General features: G+C 47.7%; 1 protein-coding gene across 1 annotated transcript; it reads left to right on the top strand.

The window, feature by feature from the left end:
• Positions 1-3,646: 3,646 nt before the first annotated feature.
• LOC147645288 (olfactory receptor 14J1-like) lies at positions 3,647-6,451 on the top strand. Its single transcript, XM_086874832.1, has 2 exons — positions 3,647-3,850; positions 4,499-6,451. Exons 1-2 carry the CDS (start codon positions 3,751-3,753, stop codon positions 5,476-5,478), a joined length of 1,080 nt encoding a protein of 359 aa, XP_086730958.1. The 5' UTR covers positions 3,647-3,750; the 3' UTR covers positions 5,479-6,451.
• The last annotated feature ends 9,012 nt before the right edge of the window (positions 6,452-15,463 follow it).

Genomic DNA, 15,463 nt, shown 5'->3' with positions numbered 1-15,463 from the left:
GGTTGTGACATCCCAGAGTTTGTTGTGTGAGGTCACCGAGCAGCTACGGTATCACAGAGGGGACTGTGTGACATCAGAAAGCAGGGGGTGACACTGCAGTGTAGCTGCATGACATCACAGCATGGTCTGGGTGATATCACTTAGTGGGTGGTGATATCAGAGAGAGGACTATGACACCAGAGGTTAGATGTACAACAACACAGAGAGGGTTGTGACATCACTGAGCAGACTGTGACACCACATGGTTGTGATATGAAATCTAGGAGTGGGCAGTGGCATCACAGAAGAGCCATGTGACATCTCAGGACAGGTTGTATGGCATCACAATACTGACTGTGACATCACAGAGTGAGCTGTGACATCAAATGTGGCTGTGTGATACCACAGGAGGCTATGTGACATCACGAGGTGGTTTTGTGGCATATGGGAAGAGCTATGACTTCACAGAATGGTGGTGTGACATCGCAGGGCAAGTTGTGTGACACCACTGAGTGGGCTGTGACATCCCTGGTGGCTGTGTGACATCTCGAGGTCACTGGGGAGGTCACTCTGCCCCGACCTCCATCACAGTTCCCCCCAGAGAAGTCCAACGCTGCCCTTGCAGCAGCCTGTCTGCACAGAAACACTTCCAGGGCTCTCTGCATTTCCCTTCCCTCACTCTTGCCTCACTCACACACCTCCCAACAACCCACTTGGTGCTTTCAGCTGCAAGGAGTTCAAAGCTTGTCTGTCCTTCAGCAGCTGCTCTAATTCTGCCTTCAGCCAACTCTGGGGTTGTGTTTATTGTACAACTCCCTGTGTGTCTGAAACATTCCTTGTGTGGCTCTGCCTTGGGGAAGGGGAACCTCCTTGGTGGCACCTTGGCCTTGGCACACACTTGAGGAGGGTGTCTGTTTTCCATGGGGAAACTCAGCAGTTTTAGATTGCTAAAATCAAAGAAGGAAAACCCCTCTTTGCCTGAGTGCAGCCAGTTCTGTGAGCAAAGCAGGTCCCAGGGGAGTGAGGAGAGACAGGATGGGGCTGGGGAATGTGGAGCAAGGTTGTCCCCACTGGGTCAGACCTCAAGGCACAGCTTCTCTGACCTGGCCAGACCTCCTTAGGAGAGACCCTGGATCAATATCCATCACTGAATGCTGCAATCACCTCTGCTCTAAAGAGAACAGGAATAAAATATACCCTTTAAAATAGGAACAGATATTTCTTAGAAGCTCTTTGAACTATTTCTCCATAAGTATTGTAGGAAACTTTCCTAAGAACTGCACCAGACCAGAGGGAAATCAAGGCACAGCCATGGTTTGTTAGGATTTGCTTGATCCTAATGAGCCCCGTGGTGCATTTGGAGCTGAGCCCTTGAACCTCAGGGCCTGAGAGGAGATTGCACAAACCTTTCCAGGAGCCCAAGTCAGAGGAAAAACCCAAAGTGTCTCCAGGCATTAATGGGTGCCACTGAGGTCCATCCCCAACACAGGCTCCTCATGGACTCCTTGGAGGAGAGAACTGGAGGCCAGGATTGCACAAAAACCTCCCAGAGACTCAGTGTGGGAAGGAAAATCCAAAGTAGCTGAAAAAGCCCTGAGTATCTCAAAGTATTGATGAGCCCCACTGAGTGTCAATGCAAAGCTCCCAAGGGACTCGTTAAAGCAGATAATTGGGGCCAGGATTGCACAAACTTCTCAGAGACTCAGGGTGGGAAGGAAAAAGGAAAGTGCCTTAAGAACCTGAAGTACCTTGAAGCATTAATGAGCCCCACTGAGTGTTGTTACTGACAAAGGCTCTCAAGGGACTAATTACAGCAGATAATTGGAGGCCAGGATTGCACAAAGCTCTCAGAGACTCCAAAGCAAAAGCCAAAGTCCTTTGAAAAAGCTGCAGTCCCTGGGAGCATGAAGGAGCCCCCAGGGCCATTCCTGAGCAAGGCTCCTCAGGGACTCCTTCCAGCAGATCCCTGAGGCCACTGGCATGTGGGCTAGGGGGGATGCTGAGGGCAGGCCAAGGGGGTGACAGTGGCCAGCCTTGCTGGGGCTGTGCCAGGAGGCCCCAGGGCCTCAGGACAAGGTGTCTCCTCACAGCCCTTGCTGGCACAGCATTGGCTGCTGTGGCCCAGGGCACCAAGCCTTGGCTTCTCTTTGTCCCCAGCTGTCATCAGTGCCTCCAGTTCTCTGCTCTGCCTGGGGCCTGGGGACACTTTCTCAGTCATGTCCCTCAGTGGGACCCATTAAAAGTGAAAGAAACTTTGGAGTTGGATTCTGACTTGGAGTTCTTGAGAGGTTTCTTCCCCTCCCTGTCAGGGACTGATGTTCAGGGCCTCAGCACAAAGCCCCAAGAGGCTCATTAAAGTCCTGCTGCTGTGTCTGTGCTGCTGAGCTGGGCCGGGCTCCTGGCACAGAGGCAGCTGCTGGAAACCAAGAAGAGCTTCAAAAGCACATTTCTCTTGCTGAGCAGCTCTTCTGGCAGCCCAGCAGGGCTGGGGCACTGCCTGCAGCCACCCTGGGCACAGCCCAGAGGCACAGAGAGCTTCAATCAGTCAGGGCTGGGAAGGTGCTGAGAAGTGCCTGGGGCAGAATCCCTGCCAGCCCTTGACACAGGAAGCCTCTGGCTGCAGGACAATGCAGCTGCAGCTCCTGGAGGCATCTCCTCAAGCTGGAACATCCCTGTGCCTACAGACTCTGTGAGTACAGCTCTGAGTATTTCTGGTGGAGGGGAGGTGAATGCTCATGAAGCTCTGACCTGCTGAGGGTTTCTGATCAGTCATAGAATATTTCCACAAGGATTTTGATAAAAATGAGGAAATTTTCTAAGACTTTGTATTCAGTTTCCTACTATTTCAGAATGGCAGGGAGGAGGGATAACTATTAAAGGTATTGTGAATTTTGTCAATGCCTGAGGTATCTGAACTGCTACTTTTAGTGATCAGTAGGTTTACAGGAGATTCCTAATGTGTTTTCAGCCCCTCTGCCCATGGATTTCACCATGTAAATTATACAGGGACTACAGCAAGTCAGGGGCTGCATAAAAGGGAAGTTTGTGCTTTTTTAACCTAGTGCTTTGGGTTTCCTGGATGGGAAATTGCACATTGATATTCAGCTCTCATTTCATTTCTCTATTCAACCTCTTGTGACAGGTTGCAATAAATTAAAAAAAGAAAATTCTCAGATCTTAACCAGGCACTGACAGAAATCAGCACAGGGTCCCTTACAGGCAGCATCAGTGTCGCTTTTCCAGCCTCCTCAGGGTTGCTCTGCCACTGCCATCAGAGCCTGCAGAGCCAGAGCTGCCCCTGGGCAGTGCCCTGAGCTGGGAGGGCTCTGCAGGGCAGAGCTGAGCCCCCAGGACTGGGCTGGGCTGGGGCAGTGCTGGCAAGGTCCAGCCCTGGGCACAGGGCAGCAGCTGCTGGCAGGGACAGCTCCAGGGGGAGTGGGGGGAAACTGGCACCAAGCTGTGCTGGGATTTTAGTTTAAAGTCTTTTCCCAACCTAACTATTCCATGATTACTCTTTTACAGATCCCCATGCCAAGACACAGCAAATGTCTCAATGCAAATGCCTGAGGGTGACTGTCCTGCACTGGTGCTGCCTGGCAGGGGCTGGGCAGGGCTGGGCAAGGAAAGGCTTTTCCTCAGGGCCTGGCTCTCTCTCCTTGCATTGCCCAGGTGCTCCTGGCATTGCTGACAGCTCTCTGGGAATGGCAGCTCCAGCTGCAGGGCAGGCCCAGCCCTTGGGCTCCTCCTGTGCAGGCTGGGCACAGCAATGGGATGTCCCAGCTCCCTCTGCCCCAGGAGCTCTGGGCAGGGCAGGCTGGGAGGCTGGGAATGACCCGACTCTCCTCCAGCAGTGCCATGGACAGGACCCTTGGTGTGTCCTTAGGATGCCACCCAAGCTGTCAGCTGTCTCCAGGGGACACTGGGGACAGGAGTGTCCTTGGCCAGGAGTGGGGCTGAGACTCTGAGAAAGGCTGAACCAGTTTGCTCTGCTGTGGGTCCCTCTGCTCTCAGCTGTGTCAGGCTGATTTCCAGGGAAACACAGTGCCTGCCCTCGATCTCAGGGCATCTGGGGACAGATGGAGTGACAGAGCAGCTCCCCTCACCCTCCACTGAGTTACAGCCAATGCTCCTGCATTGCACATTTCTCTCTGATATCTCTGGGCACACCCAAACCCTCTCAAACTGCCTTTGGCTGTCACCATTCCTGACCCCTGGGACAGGAGAAGCTGCCAGGCTCCTCTGCCTCAGGAGCAGTTTGGGATGATGCAGTCCAACCCCAGGACTGGCCCCTGTCCCCGTTCCCATGACCCCACTGCTGCAGAGCAGAGCTGACTCCTCACTGTCCATGGGCAGAGCCCCTGCTCATCATAGCAACAGGGCCAGATCCCAGCAGAGCTCCAGGCACAGGGCTGAAGGAAGGGCTCTGAGAAAAGGAAAATTAAAGCAGGGCTGGGAGAAAGGACATGGACATTGCTCAGCAAAGTCTCTCCTGACTTGTCACTTTCTCCTCCTTCAACAGGACTCCATGGCCAGAGTGAAGAAATGTCCAACAGCAGCTCCATCAGCCACTTCCTCCTGCTGGCATTGGCAGACACGCGGCAGCTGCAGCTCCTGCACTTCTGCCTCTTCCTGGGCATCTCCCTGGCTGCCCTCCTGGGCAACGGCCTCATCATCAGCGCCGTAGCCTGCAGCCACCACCTGCACAGCCCCATGTTCTTCTTCCTGCTCAACCTGGCCCTCACTGACCTGGGCTCCATCTGCACCACTGTGCCCAAAGCCATGCACAATTCCCTCTGGGACACCAGACACATCTCCTACACAGGATGTGTTGCACAGGTTTTTCTGATTTTCTTCTTTTTTGGATCAGAGCTTGCCCTCCTGACCATCATGTGCTACGACCGCTACGTGTCCATCTGCAAACCCCTGCACTACGGGACCCTCCTGGGCAGCAGAGCTTGTGCCCACATGGCAGCAGCAGCCTGGGCCAGTGCCTTTCTCTATTCACTGCTGCACACAGCCAATACATTTTCCCTGCCCCTGTGCCATGGCAATGCCCTGGGACAGTTCTTCTGTGAAGTGCCACACATCCTCAAGCTCTCCTGCTCTCACTCAAACCTCAGGAAACTGGGGCTTCTCATAGTTTGTGCTTTTCTGTTATTTGGCTGTTTTGTGTTCATTGTTTTCTCCTATGTGCAGATCTTCAGGGCTGTGCTGAGGATCCCCTCTGAGCAGGGACGGCACAAAGCCTTTTCCACCTGCCTCCCTCACCTGATCGTGGTCTCCCTGTTCCTCAGCACTGCCATATTTGCCTACCTTAAGCCCCCCTCCATCTCCTCCCCTTCTCTGGATGTGTCACTGTCAGTTCTGTACTCGGTGGTGCCTCCAGTCCTGAACCCCCTCATCTACAGCCTGAGGAACCAGGAGCTCAGGGATTCCCTAAGGAAAATGATGACTAGATACTTTTCAGAATCAAAAAAGTGTTTGTTTTTTGCTTCATAGTTTTCAGAATGGAACACATGACTGGCTCATTCCCAGTCTTTGGTGGTGGCAATGTATTCTTGCCATAATGTTGTGCTCAATTAAATGGTTTTATTCATCCCTCATCTAATTCCCTGTCTGCCTCGAGTTTTATCCAGAAGTTCTGTAAACCAGGATTTGTACTATTGCTTTATTTGAACAAAATAAACTGCCTTGCACTGCCTTCTTTATCAGGGATCCCAACTCAGACCTGCAGTTAGAGGGGAGAAAGGGAAAAGTCCCACACCAGCAGCACTGCCAGGGAGCAGCAGCACTTGGTCCTTTCAGAGCTGCTCTTCCCAGCTCCACACTCCCCTTCTCAGCCCTTCTGTGGGTGCCAGGCCAGAGTGCTCTGGCAGCTTGGTCACTGTCCTGCTGCGTGTCTGTGCTGTGCCCACAGGCAGGGACAGGCCATGGGCACTGACGGGACACAGCTGGGTTCCAGCAGCAGTTCCAGCAGCAAAGGACATCTCCTGAGGGCAGGGCAGGAAGGCTTTGCTCTCCTCCAGAGCTCCTGTCAGGAATGTGCTCCAGGAATGGGTTGGCAAAGCAAACCTCAGTGTACAGCAGTGTCCTGGCGCAGCAAGAGCTCCTGGGATGGGCCTGAGGGAGCAGCTGAACAGGGCCTGGGCTCTGTCTGTGTTCCAGGGACAACGTGGGAAGGTGCCCCAGGGCAATTGTGCCCCAGCAGCCCTGCAACCACCATTGCCAGCACTGGCCTCTGCCCTCACCTGCAGGAGGTTGTCCCTGCATGGAGGGACACCAAGGGACCAGGCCAGCAGTCCATGTTTGCTCTGTACTCAGGAGACTTCAGCAGTGCATGGTGTGTGTGTGGGGAGATGAACCCCAGTGAGCACCAACACCATCAGCAGCACCCGGGCTGGCACAATTCCAGTGGCACAAACAGTGCCTTGAGGCCACTTCACTCAGGAGGAATGTCCTCTGGGAAACCACCTGAATTCTTTGCTGGGCTGTGCTGAGGACTGCATGGAGAGAAACATCCAAGGCAGGGAAGCTGCAGGGAAAATGCTCAGCACAGCCATGGATGGCACAGAGAGACATTGGAGTGCTGGGTCTGTGGGGAGAAATCCCAGCTGCCTTCTCCTTCTGAACCACCCTGAGGACCTGGACACAGCTGTGCTGTGTTCTGGGCACTGACCTGGAACTGAGGGATGTGAAAAAGGCCTTTGGTGTCAGGGATGTGGAGAAGGCTGGGTAGTGTCTCTGTGTGACCTCTCTCAAACCCCTTGGAAAGGCCAGAGCCATCCCAGAGGGTCCTGCGCACTTGGGAAAGGCAGACCTGGAAGCAGTCTGCAGACAGGGCAGGGAGGGGGACTGGGAGTGTTACAGACTGGTCAGGCACAGCAGGGAATGTGGCAAATCCTCCTGCAGCCATTGCAGGCCCTGGCAGAACAAGGCAGGGACTGCAGAACCCCTGTGGGAGGGAAAAGAAGGGGATGTCGTGTGCCCAGACTTGAGCAGGGCCTGTGACAGGATCTGCTGCGGTCTCCTCAGAGCCTGAGTAGAGAGAACTGGGCTGAAGGGGTGGAACCTGGGGTGGGTGGGAATTTGGCTGAACAGTGAGGGTCAAATGCCACCCGTGGTACAGAGTCCCCTTGGCAGCCACTCCCCGGTGACATTGCTCACTGACCAGCCCTTGACTGCTGTGGCACATTCATCTGTTCCCTGTATCATGGGACAAAATGCACTTCCAAGTCCTTTGTGGGCAACGCCAAAGTGCTAGGAGCTGTTGAGCAGCCTCACCTGGTTAATGCTGCCTGCTGGAGAAAAGCTGAGCAAAACAACACTGGTGGGTTACATGTGTGCAGCCATTGGGGCCCAGCAAGCTTCTCTGTCCCTCTCTCTCTGTGATGTTCAAACTTAAGGGGAAGGGAGCACCCAAGTTTTGCAGGTGCTTGTGGATGAAAGAAACGAAAAATCTGAGAGAGTCCATGAAGGTCTGCTGAGGTCTTCATTTCTTCACGTGGGAACAGGAATGACACAGCACCAATAGGATGATCAGATCGTTTGTTTATTCTCCAAACTTGGTTACATTTATACTGTATACAAAGCTATTCATGCATGCATCTCCTCTATAATTAGTTGCGTGCTAACTCCATGTTCTGTTCACACGCCCTTATAAGCATTCTTATTGGATAATTACATTTGCATATATTGGACCACAACTTGCTCAACTTCCCTATCTCTCATCCTGTTTGGCTCTTACTTTGAGTTCTTTTGCTGATCACAACTGTTCCTTCCCTGTCTGATAACCTTGCCCTCATTCTTAACTGTTTCCCTTTATGGTCAAATTTGTTCTGATGCAGCCCAGACTCCTACATCTCCCTCTCTTTTCTCTGAAATTCAAGCAACTAAATTGTGCAATGTTTGTTGAAGGCCTTGTAACAAAAAAGGAAGAATCAGCATAAAACAAAAATACAATCAGTAACATTATTACTCCCTTAACTAGGGTCTGCCACCAATCCCCTAGGCCCAAACTAGCAAGCCAGTCTGAAAAGGGGTCATGTTCTTCTGTGATATGTTTCATAATTTCATGCAATTGTGCCAGTTGTTTATGAATACTTTGGGAGTGGCCAGATAAGTTAAAACAGCACATACCTTCAAAATCTTCACACCCTTGTCCATGTGCTAATAACAAAAAATCTATAGCTGCGTGATTTTGCAAGGTGACATGCCTGATACTATCAACATCAGTTAGCAACTCACTCAGCATTTTCAAAATCAAACTAAGCTGTTTTTCTCCCCAACAGGCAAGATGAGCTATGTTTTTCACATTTATGGCAGCCATTCCCCCAGTAAAAGGAAAGATGTTGCAATGACAGCCACCAGTGATGGCAATTATCACATTATCATTACAAGTCTCATCAACATTCTGAACAGATTGACATGATCTTTGATGATGACTTTGACTGGCATTCAATAAATCTCTCATGTGTTGGGCAAATAATGTTAGTCAACCAAGATAGCATGGTCCACCAACAGGTCATCTTGGAAGAGCAGGCCATGCTCGATTCCACAAATCAAAAATATTCCCGGTGGGAGTTCCCACCCTCCTGAAGTGTTTACTGTCAGACCCCTGTTTTTAATCTGTTCTATGAAGATTGCCCTGTAACATTTTAATAATCTTCAAATTATGTTTTTTCCCCTTGCTTCTGTAACCAGCTAAACCAGAGATCTCCAAACCAAACTACTCCTGTACCATTAACTGGTGTCCACGGTGGGGTCATGCTGTCACAGCTAGGCAGAACAGCAACATTAACATCCAAGGTTGGGAAAACACTGGCTAACAAATCCAATTCTTGAAATGCGATAGGATACGATCAGTTCAAATTTTCAGTTACTGTTTTCTGCCAGGGTGCATTAGGCATAGACAGGCAAGTGTACTGTCTTTTTGGACTTAGACAGTCACTATTTGTGCCACTAGTTAAATTTACTGTCTTAGGGTCCCACCAACCAGAAAAGTCTGTTTCATTCTCCTGAAGGGGAATGCCAATTAAGCAAGTTCAAAAAGGGTCACTGGCCTGCTGTAAACTGAGACCAAAATCCTGAATACCAGATGCATTAGCCAGGTTACCCAAACATTCGTTTGTGATTTGTCAAGAAACGCCCCCTCTCCATACATTGACAAACCCCCAAAAATCAACATTAACATGGCCATGGCCATGCATGTCACCATTGTCTTTCTGCCTTGTCCCATTCGCTACTACGAACTTGCCAACTTTGGGGAACTCCAACTCCCAGTCCACACTTGGTGTTCACTACCTTATTGCCTTGTCTAATACGTAATAATGCTAAGCATTTAAGAAGCTCAAAGCTAATATCTGCTAATACTCTCTGCCCAAAATCTTCAATCAGTTCCAATGCATTCAAAAACTGTTGCTGTTCACACAGCACTCTGCACCCCTTGGAACATTCACTCCAGGAAACTGACCAAATGGTGTACCAACAAAATCAACCAACCACTGTGCTCTAGACTAGGAAATAACCCGTGTGATACATGGCTGACACTTATACACCTCCTCTATTTCACGCGCCCGAGTGACTCTCCAACTCTTGTTTACACCAGAAGCAATACATCAATAGCCAGGGTCAACAGTCCAGCCCATGTTCTCCACAAACACGTTCAAGAGCCTCTAATTGTCTCTTGTCAACTGATTTCATGTGAAGAGCCGCATGAGATCTTGCAAAACACAGCAAGATCTGGCAAAAAACGGTGTCCTTCTTGTCAGGGTGACAATAAGGTGAGCCCCATTGTTTAGGGGTGAAATAAGTAGCCCAGCTGAGGTGCAGGGATACCAATGCACCCAGCATAGGAAAAAATCAGGAGGAGCTGGCGCCATGGTGCAACAGCAAAGCTATGATGTAGTTGCCATCACGGAAACATGGTGGGATGACTCACATAACTGGAGCACTGCACTGAATGTCTACAAGCTCTTCAGAAGAGTCAGGAAAGGGAGAAGAGGTGGAGGGGTGGCCCTTTATGTTAGGGAGGCTTTTGACACCACAGGTATTGAAACTAGTGACAACGAATTTGAATGTCTATGGGTAAGAATTAAGAAGAAGGCCCACACGGCTGACATTATCCTACTGGGAGTCTGTTATCGTCCACCCAACCAGGAAGAAGAGGTGGACAATTCATTCTGCAAGTAGCTGGAGAATGTCTCAGGATCACCAGCCCTTGTTCTTATAGGCAACTTCAACCTGCCAGACATCTGCTGGGAACTTAATACAGCAGAAAAGAGGCAGTCCAGGAACATTTTAGAGTGCACGGAGGACAATTTTTTGTTGCAGCTGGTGGGTGAGCCCAATAGAGGACGAGCTACGTTAGATTTGTTGTTTGCAAATAGAGATGGGCTGGTGGGCAATGTGGTGGTTGGAGGCCGCTTGGGGCACAGTGATCATGAAATTATAGAATTCTCAATACTTAGTGAAATCGGAAGGAACAAAAATAAGACTTTTACATTGAACTTCTGGAAAACAGACATTGGCCTATTTAGGAAACTTATTCAGAGGGTTCCTTGGGAAGTAGCCCTTAAAAACAAAGGTGCCCAGGAAAGGTGGATTATTGGAAAACCACTCAGACAATTTGTTGGAGTCAGAGGCACAGAGATTTTGCCCTTATCTCTGATACCTGGCTCTGACATCCAAGAAAACACTGAATTTCATATAACATCCTGAAAACAATTGTTAAATAGAAAAGCTAGAGGTGTAAATGTGTAAATTAGAAAGTTTTCTTATGTCACTGGGTGAAAAAGATAAAAGTTTGGAGTTTAAACTAGTTTAGAGAACAGAAGACAAGACGGAGGATTTAGGGTGTTGTCTCTTGTCCTCCTTTCTTCTTCATGTTCTTCCTCTAGGGGTTTTTGGGTAGTAGTAGGTGATTGGATAGAGAATGCTGCAGTGCAGCACACAGGTGTTGGGTAATTGGGTCACTAAGAAAAATAATTTACTTGGCATTTATTAACTGGGTAAATGGACATATAAAAAACCTCGAAGAAGATCTTTGTTAGTCATTTTGCACCTTTCTATCTTAGTGCACATAGCTGCTTGTGGCTCCTTGTACCCTGTATACATGTAATGGAGATAAAAGAAGAATAAACAACCAAACAAGAGAAAACTGCCTCTCTCTCGTCAGTCTCAGTCCAAGAGGGGAAACGAACCCAACCACGAATGTCCTATCAAGACAGAGTGGCACCAAAATGTTTGGTACCTTGAATGTGAATGCCCCTTTTGAAAAAACAAAAAAAAAGAGAAGAGAGTGGAAATCTGGGAAAACTCCATGGAAAGGAGAAAAATAAGATCTTGGTAATCCTGGTGCTGGTGAGAGCAGATAAGCCAGAGCCAGACGTCTGTGAGCTGTGGAACAGATCACGGATAGAGGAGCTGAGAGAAAAGCTGACTGTAAGGTCAGGTAAGTTGTCAAAAGGGAGCAAAAATATGGGAAACATGTCCAAACCTGAGAGGGAGGTTTAGGCTATCTTGGAAACTGTGGTCAAGGAGCACCCAATCTCTGTACCCACAGATGAGCTTAAAAGCCTTCTATCCTGGATACAGGCAGAATTCCCTAACATGGATCCACAGAAAATTTTTACCCCAAGCCTGTGGGATAAGATAAACATGAGAATATATAGAAAGGCCACTCTTAGAGACCAGGCAGCAACTAAACCTCTGTTGGCTTCTAGAGTGATTTATGAAGTCATTTTCACTAAACGGAACTCTGAAACACAGGCAAGGGATGCTACAGACCAGCACAGGAAGGGAGACCCTGATGGATATGCTGGAAAAGGCTGAGTCTCTGCCTCTGTAATTCCATGGGGATTGGGACACCTTTATCTCACAAGACATCACCCAAAGTGTTGGAAATCCTTTCAAAGGATGGAATTATGGCAGTAAAAGCCACACAAGACACGGTATCTCCTACAAACAGGGCAGAAGCAAGAGACGGGAGAGGAATGGACAATACGGGCTCAGAAAAAGAACAGACGGGCTTGTCTCAGTCAGCTGCAGAATTCTCAAAATTCTTGCAAGCTGCAGAATCTGTGCAAACCTCCCTGAATTTTATCTTAGCAAAGGGAGTGTCTAAACCTGTTGAAAGCCTAGAGGAACAACTATACAGAGACTTGGGAGCGATTCTAAAACCCGTGGATTCGGGACATATCAATACAAAGTTCAGCATCCCTGGGCTGCTTTCCACAAAGCAGCTGAAAGGAAGAAATCAAGCAACAAGAGGAAAAATATAATAATAATAATAATAAAAAATTTAATTAGGCAATGCAAAAATCAAAAGCATTGTAAATTGCATTGCTGGCTAATCTGCAAATTATTGCGGTCACAATTGAGCTTCAGAGAGAAGCCCTTATTGAATAAAATGCTTTCAAAAGTAAATCAAAAAGTTTACAAATATTGCATAATAGAATAAATATAGATATTGCATTTCTAATGATATCTGTTGGTTTTGCTTTTTATAAATAACATGAAAAATTATGATAGTCATTCATCCCAAGAAATTTAAAAGATTTTTGCTTTGCTTCAGTATTCTCAATAAATGAATGTTTTGAAAATGTCTTCTCTATACATCTACTTCTAATGTAGCATTTTATAATATAAAGTTGTATATAAAATATTATGTATATACATATATATATAAGGTGATCACCAGGCATTACTACTGTAACTAACTTCCGAAAAATGCATTTTTTAAAAATTGAATTGAAAAAATACATAGTTAACCCTGCACAGGTTTCTCTCATTCTTTAACCTTTTCCTTCATTTGAACAAGTATATTATAGATTTAATTCAACACAGTTTTCAGTAATCTCAAAGTTAAGCTGAAAGACATCCAAATAATAGCTAGTTGATTAAATTATAATTGTTAGGAATTTTGTTTAAAGAAAGAAAGCTAAGGGCTTCCCTCCAGTTTAAAGCTGAGATCTAGGCCAGGCCTTAACTTTACCTGGATGGAGAATTTACCAATAAACCCAGAAGCTTTCTGCATCAAAACAATATTCAGGTCAGTTTGACTTGGCAATCAGTGAATTAATATAACAGCTGGATCCTTACAGTGAGCTTGAAGAATTGTTATCTGGACATAATTGTCCAATCTGTCACTCATTTATCAGCTGTTGCAGGCTCTGGGATGATAGTACATAAAGTACATTGAATAATCTATACTATACATTATTTGGATCATTATAATATCACATTATATCAATTGTGAATCTACTTAACAAGTTCTGGATTGCTGTAAAAGTGTTCTTTACTCCATGTATACATGTACATCTGTTTTACTAGGATGGTTTTTCATGTTCATAACAAGAAAAAAAAAATCTTATTTTCTCCTCTCTGTGACAGCCCCAGTGTTCCACTCTCTGTGACAGCAGAGCAGTGACAGCCCCAATGTTCTCCTCCCTGTGACATCACAGAATTGACAGCCCAAATTTCCTCCTCTCTGTGACACCACAGCCGTGACAGCCCCAGTGTACCCCACTCTGTGACACCACAACCCTGACAGTCCCATTGTTCTCCTCCCTGTGACACCACAATGGTGAAAGCCCTAATTTCCTCCTCTCTGTGCCACCTCTCGTGGTTTTAAAGCATTAGTTAAAAAATCACTGTAAAACTTAGTCATTTCTAAGTGCTGTGAGATGTGGATGATGAGAAGGGCAAAAGAAGCTTAAAATGTAAAGGAATGAGTAAGTTTATTAACCAAACGACAAGGTTAAGAAACCAGAAGAAAACTTCCAGAAACCCTTTCTCCCCACCACGCTGCCATTCCTGTCCTTAATTGACAACATAGAGAAAAAAAAAAGCTGGTGGTTAAAACAGTCCTAACTTTGCTATAGTCTTTTCACCAGTCTTTGTTGAGAAAAAGAAGTTCTCTTTTGTCAATCTATGGAGTTTTTCACCAGAAAACCATTTTCTCGTGCTTTGCTTCCTATTTCTCTGATGCCAGTGGCCCAGAAAACTCTGCCATCAGTCCTTTCCTGCCATTTCACACCACTCTGAGCTGTGTTCTTGATTCAAGGGGTGTCATTTGAAGGATGAGATCTTCAAAGGCAAAAGTTCTCTTCATTTGTCTCTGTGATCATCTCTGGAAACAGAAGTTTTTGCTTTGTCTCTTAAGAGCCACAAATCTTCAACAACTCTCACTTCTCCTTTTCTATTCCAGCATCTCCGAGGATTACAACGACTTCACCATTTACTCAGCTTTTTCAATTAATTACTTTTGCTCAGATCTAAACTTTGAAATACTTCATTCCCTCAAAAATACTGTTTCAGGAATGAAAGGAGTTTTTTCAGGACATTATTGTCCCTCTCCATAGCTTGAATAAAAGAAAACTTCCACTTTTTCAGGCATCTCCTTCTTCTCTTCCCATCTGAGGGTTAATTCCTTCCCTCACTGCCTTTGAGAGTTGATGCTGTTTCTTTCCATGTTGATCCCTCTCTCTTCCCCTCTCTCAGGAAAAAGGATTAATCTGCAAGTCTCATCTGGCTAGTGAAAGGGTTAAACTCTTGCCCAGGCCTTGATCTCTGCCAAGGCAGCAGCTGGAGCTGTTTGCCATGGAAGAATTTTGGTAGCTGCTCTGGAGGAGTGTGGCCACTGTCTCAGCACGCCGCAGCTCAAGAGCTTTCCCTCCCCTTCCTCGGCAGTCTCTGCTGAAGGCCAGCAGCATCAGAAACTGCAGCTGACCCAGGAACCAGCCTGGCTTGGCAGCCCCACTGCACAAGGCTCAGCGAGCCCTACCAGAGCTTCAGCTCCTCTGGGAAGGGGCTCCTGTCACTTCACAGTCTCCATCCAGCACCAGGAACCGCAGAACTCCGGCCAGCCCCGCTCCCCGCGCGGCCTTGTCTGGCCTGGGAGGGGGGGAGGCAGAACCGGAGCCCTGTTAATTCTTCAAAAGCCAGAAACCAAAGAGAAAGAGAAATTCCCAGGCTTAAGTTTTATGGGGTGGTGTTCACAGGTTGATGTCAGATTTCAATGGTCAAAACTACTGTCAATTCTCAGAAGTGGCCAGATATTGGCCAGGAGAAACAACTCCCATCAGCCTCCAGCAACCTTAACTTCCTTTACTGTTTGTCTTTTTATCTTAAATGTCAATCTATCACACACCACAGCAGTGACAGCCCCAATCTCCTTCTCTCTGTGACACCACAGCAGTGACAGCCCCAATCTCCTTCTCTCTATGACACCACAGCAGTGACAGCCCCAATCTCCTTCTCTCTGTGACACCACAGCAGTGACAGCCCCAATCTCCTTCTCTCTGTGACACCACAGCAGTGAGAGCCCCAATCTCCTTCTCTCTGTGACACCACAGCAGTGAGAGCCCCAATCTCCTTCTCTCTGTGACACCACAGCAGTGAGAGCCCCAATCTCCTTCTCTCTGTGACACCACAGCAGTGACAGCCCCAATCTCCTTCTCTCTGTGACACTACAGCAATCACAGCC

Source organism: Cyanistes caeruleus, unplaced genomic scaffold (genome assembly GCF_971803275.1).
Source record: "Cyanistes caeruleus unplaced genomic scaffold, bCyaCae1.hap1.1 HAP1_SUPER_30, whole genome shotgun sequence".
Taxonomy (NCBI): Eukaryota; Metazoa; Chordata; class Aves; order Passeriformes; family Paridae; genus Cyanistes; species Cyanistes caeruleus.
The sequence above is the reverse complement of the archived record's forward strand: the minus strand, read 5'-3'. Positions and strand labels throughout refer to the sequence as shown.

What these genes read in the sequence shown, in the direction of transcription:
- LOC147645288 (XM_086874832.1), top strand. Translation starts at nt 3,751, where the DNA reads ATGTCCCAGCTCCCTCTGCCCCAGGAGCTCTGGGCAGGGCAGGCTGGG. An exon ending in TGCCATGGACAGGACCCTTG is followed by an intron (nt 3,851 to 4,498) that starts GTGTGTCCTTAG and finishes CTCCTTCAACAG; the next exon opens with GACTCCATGGCCAGAGTGAA.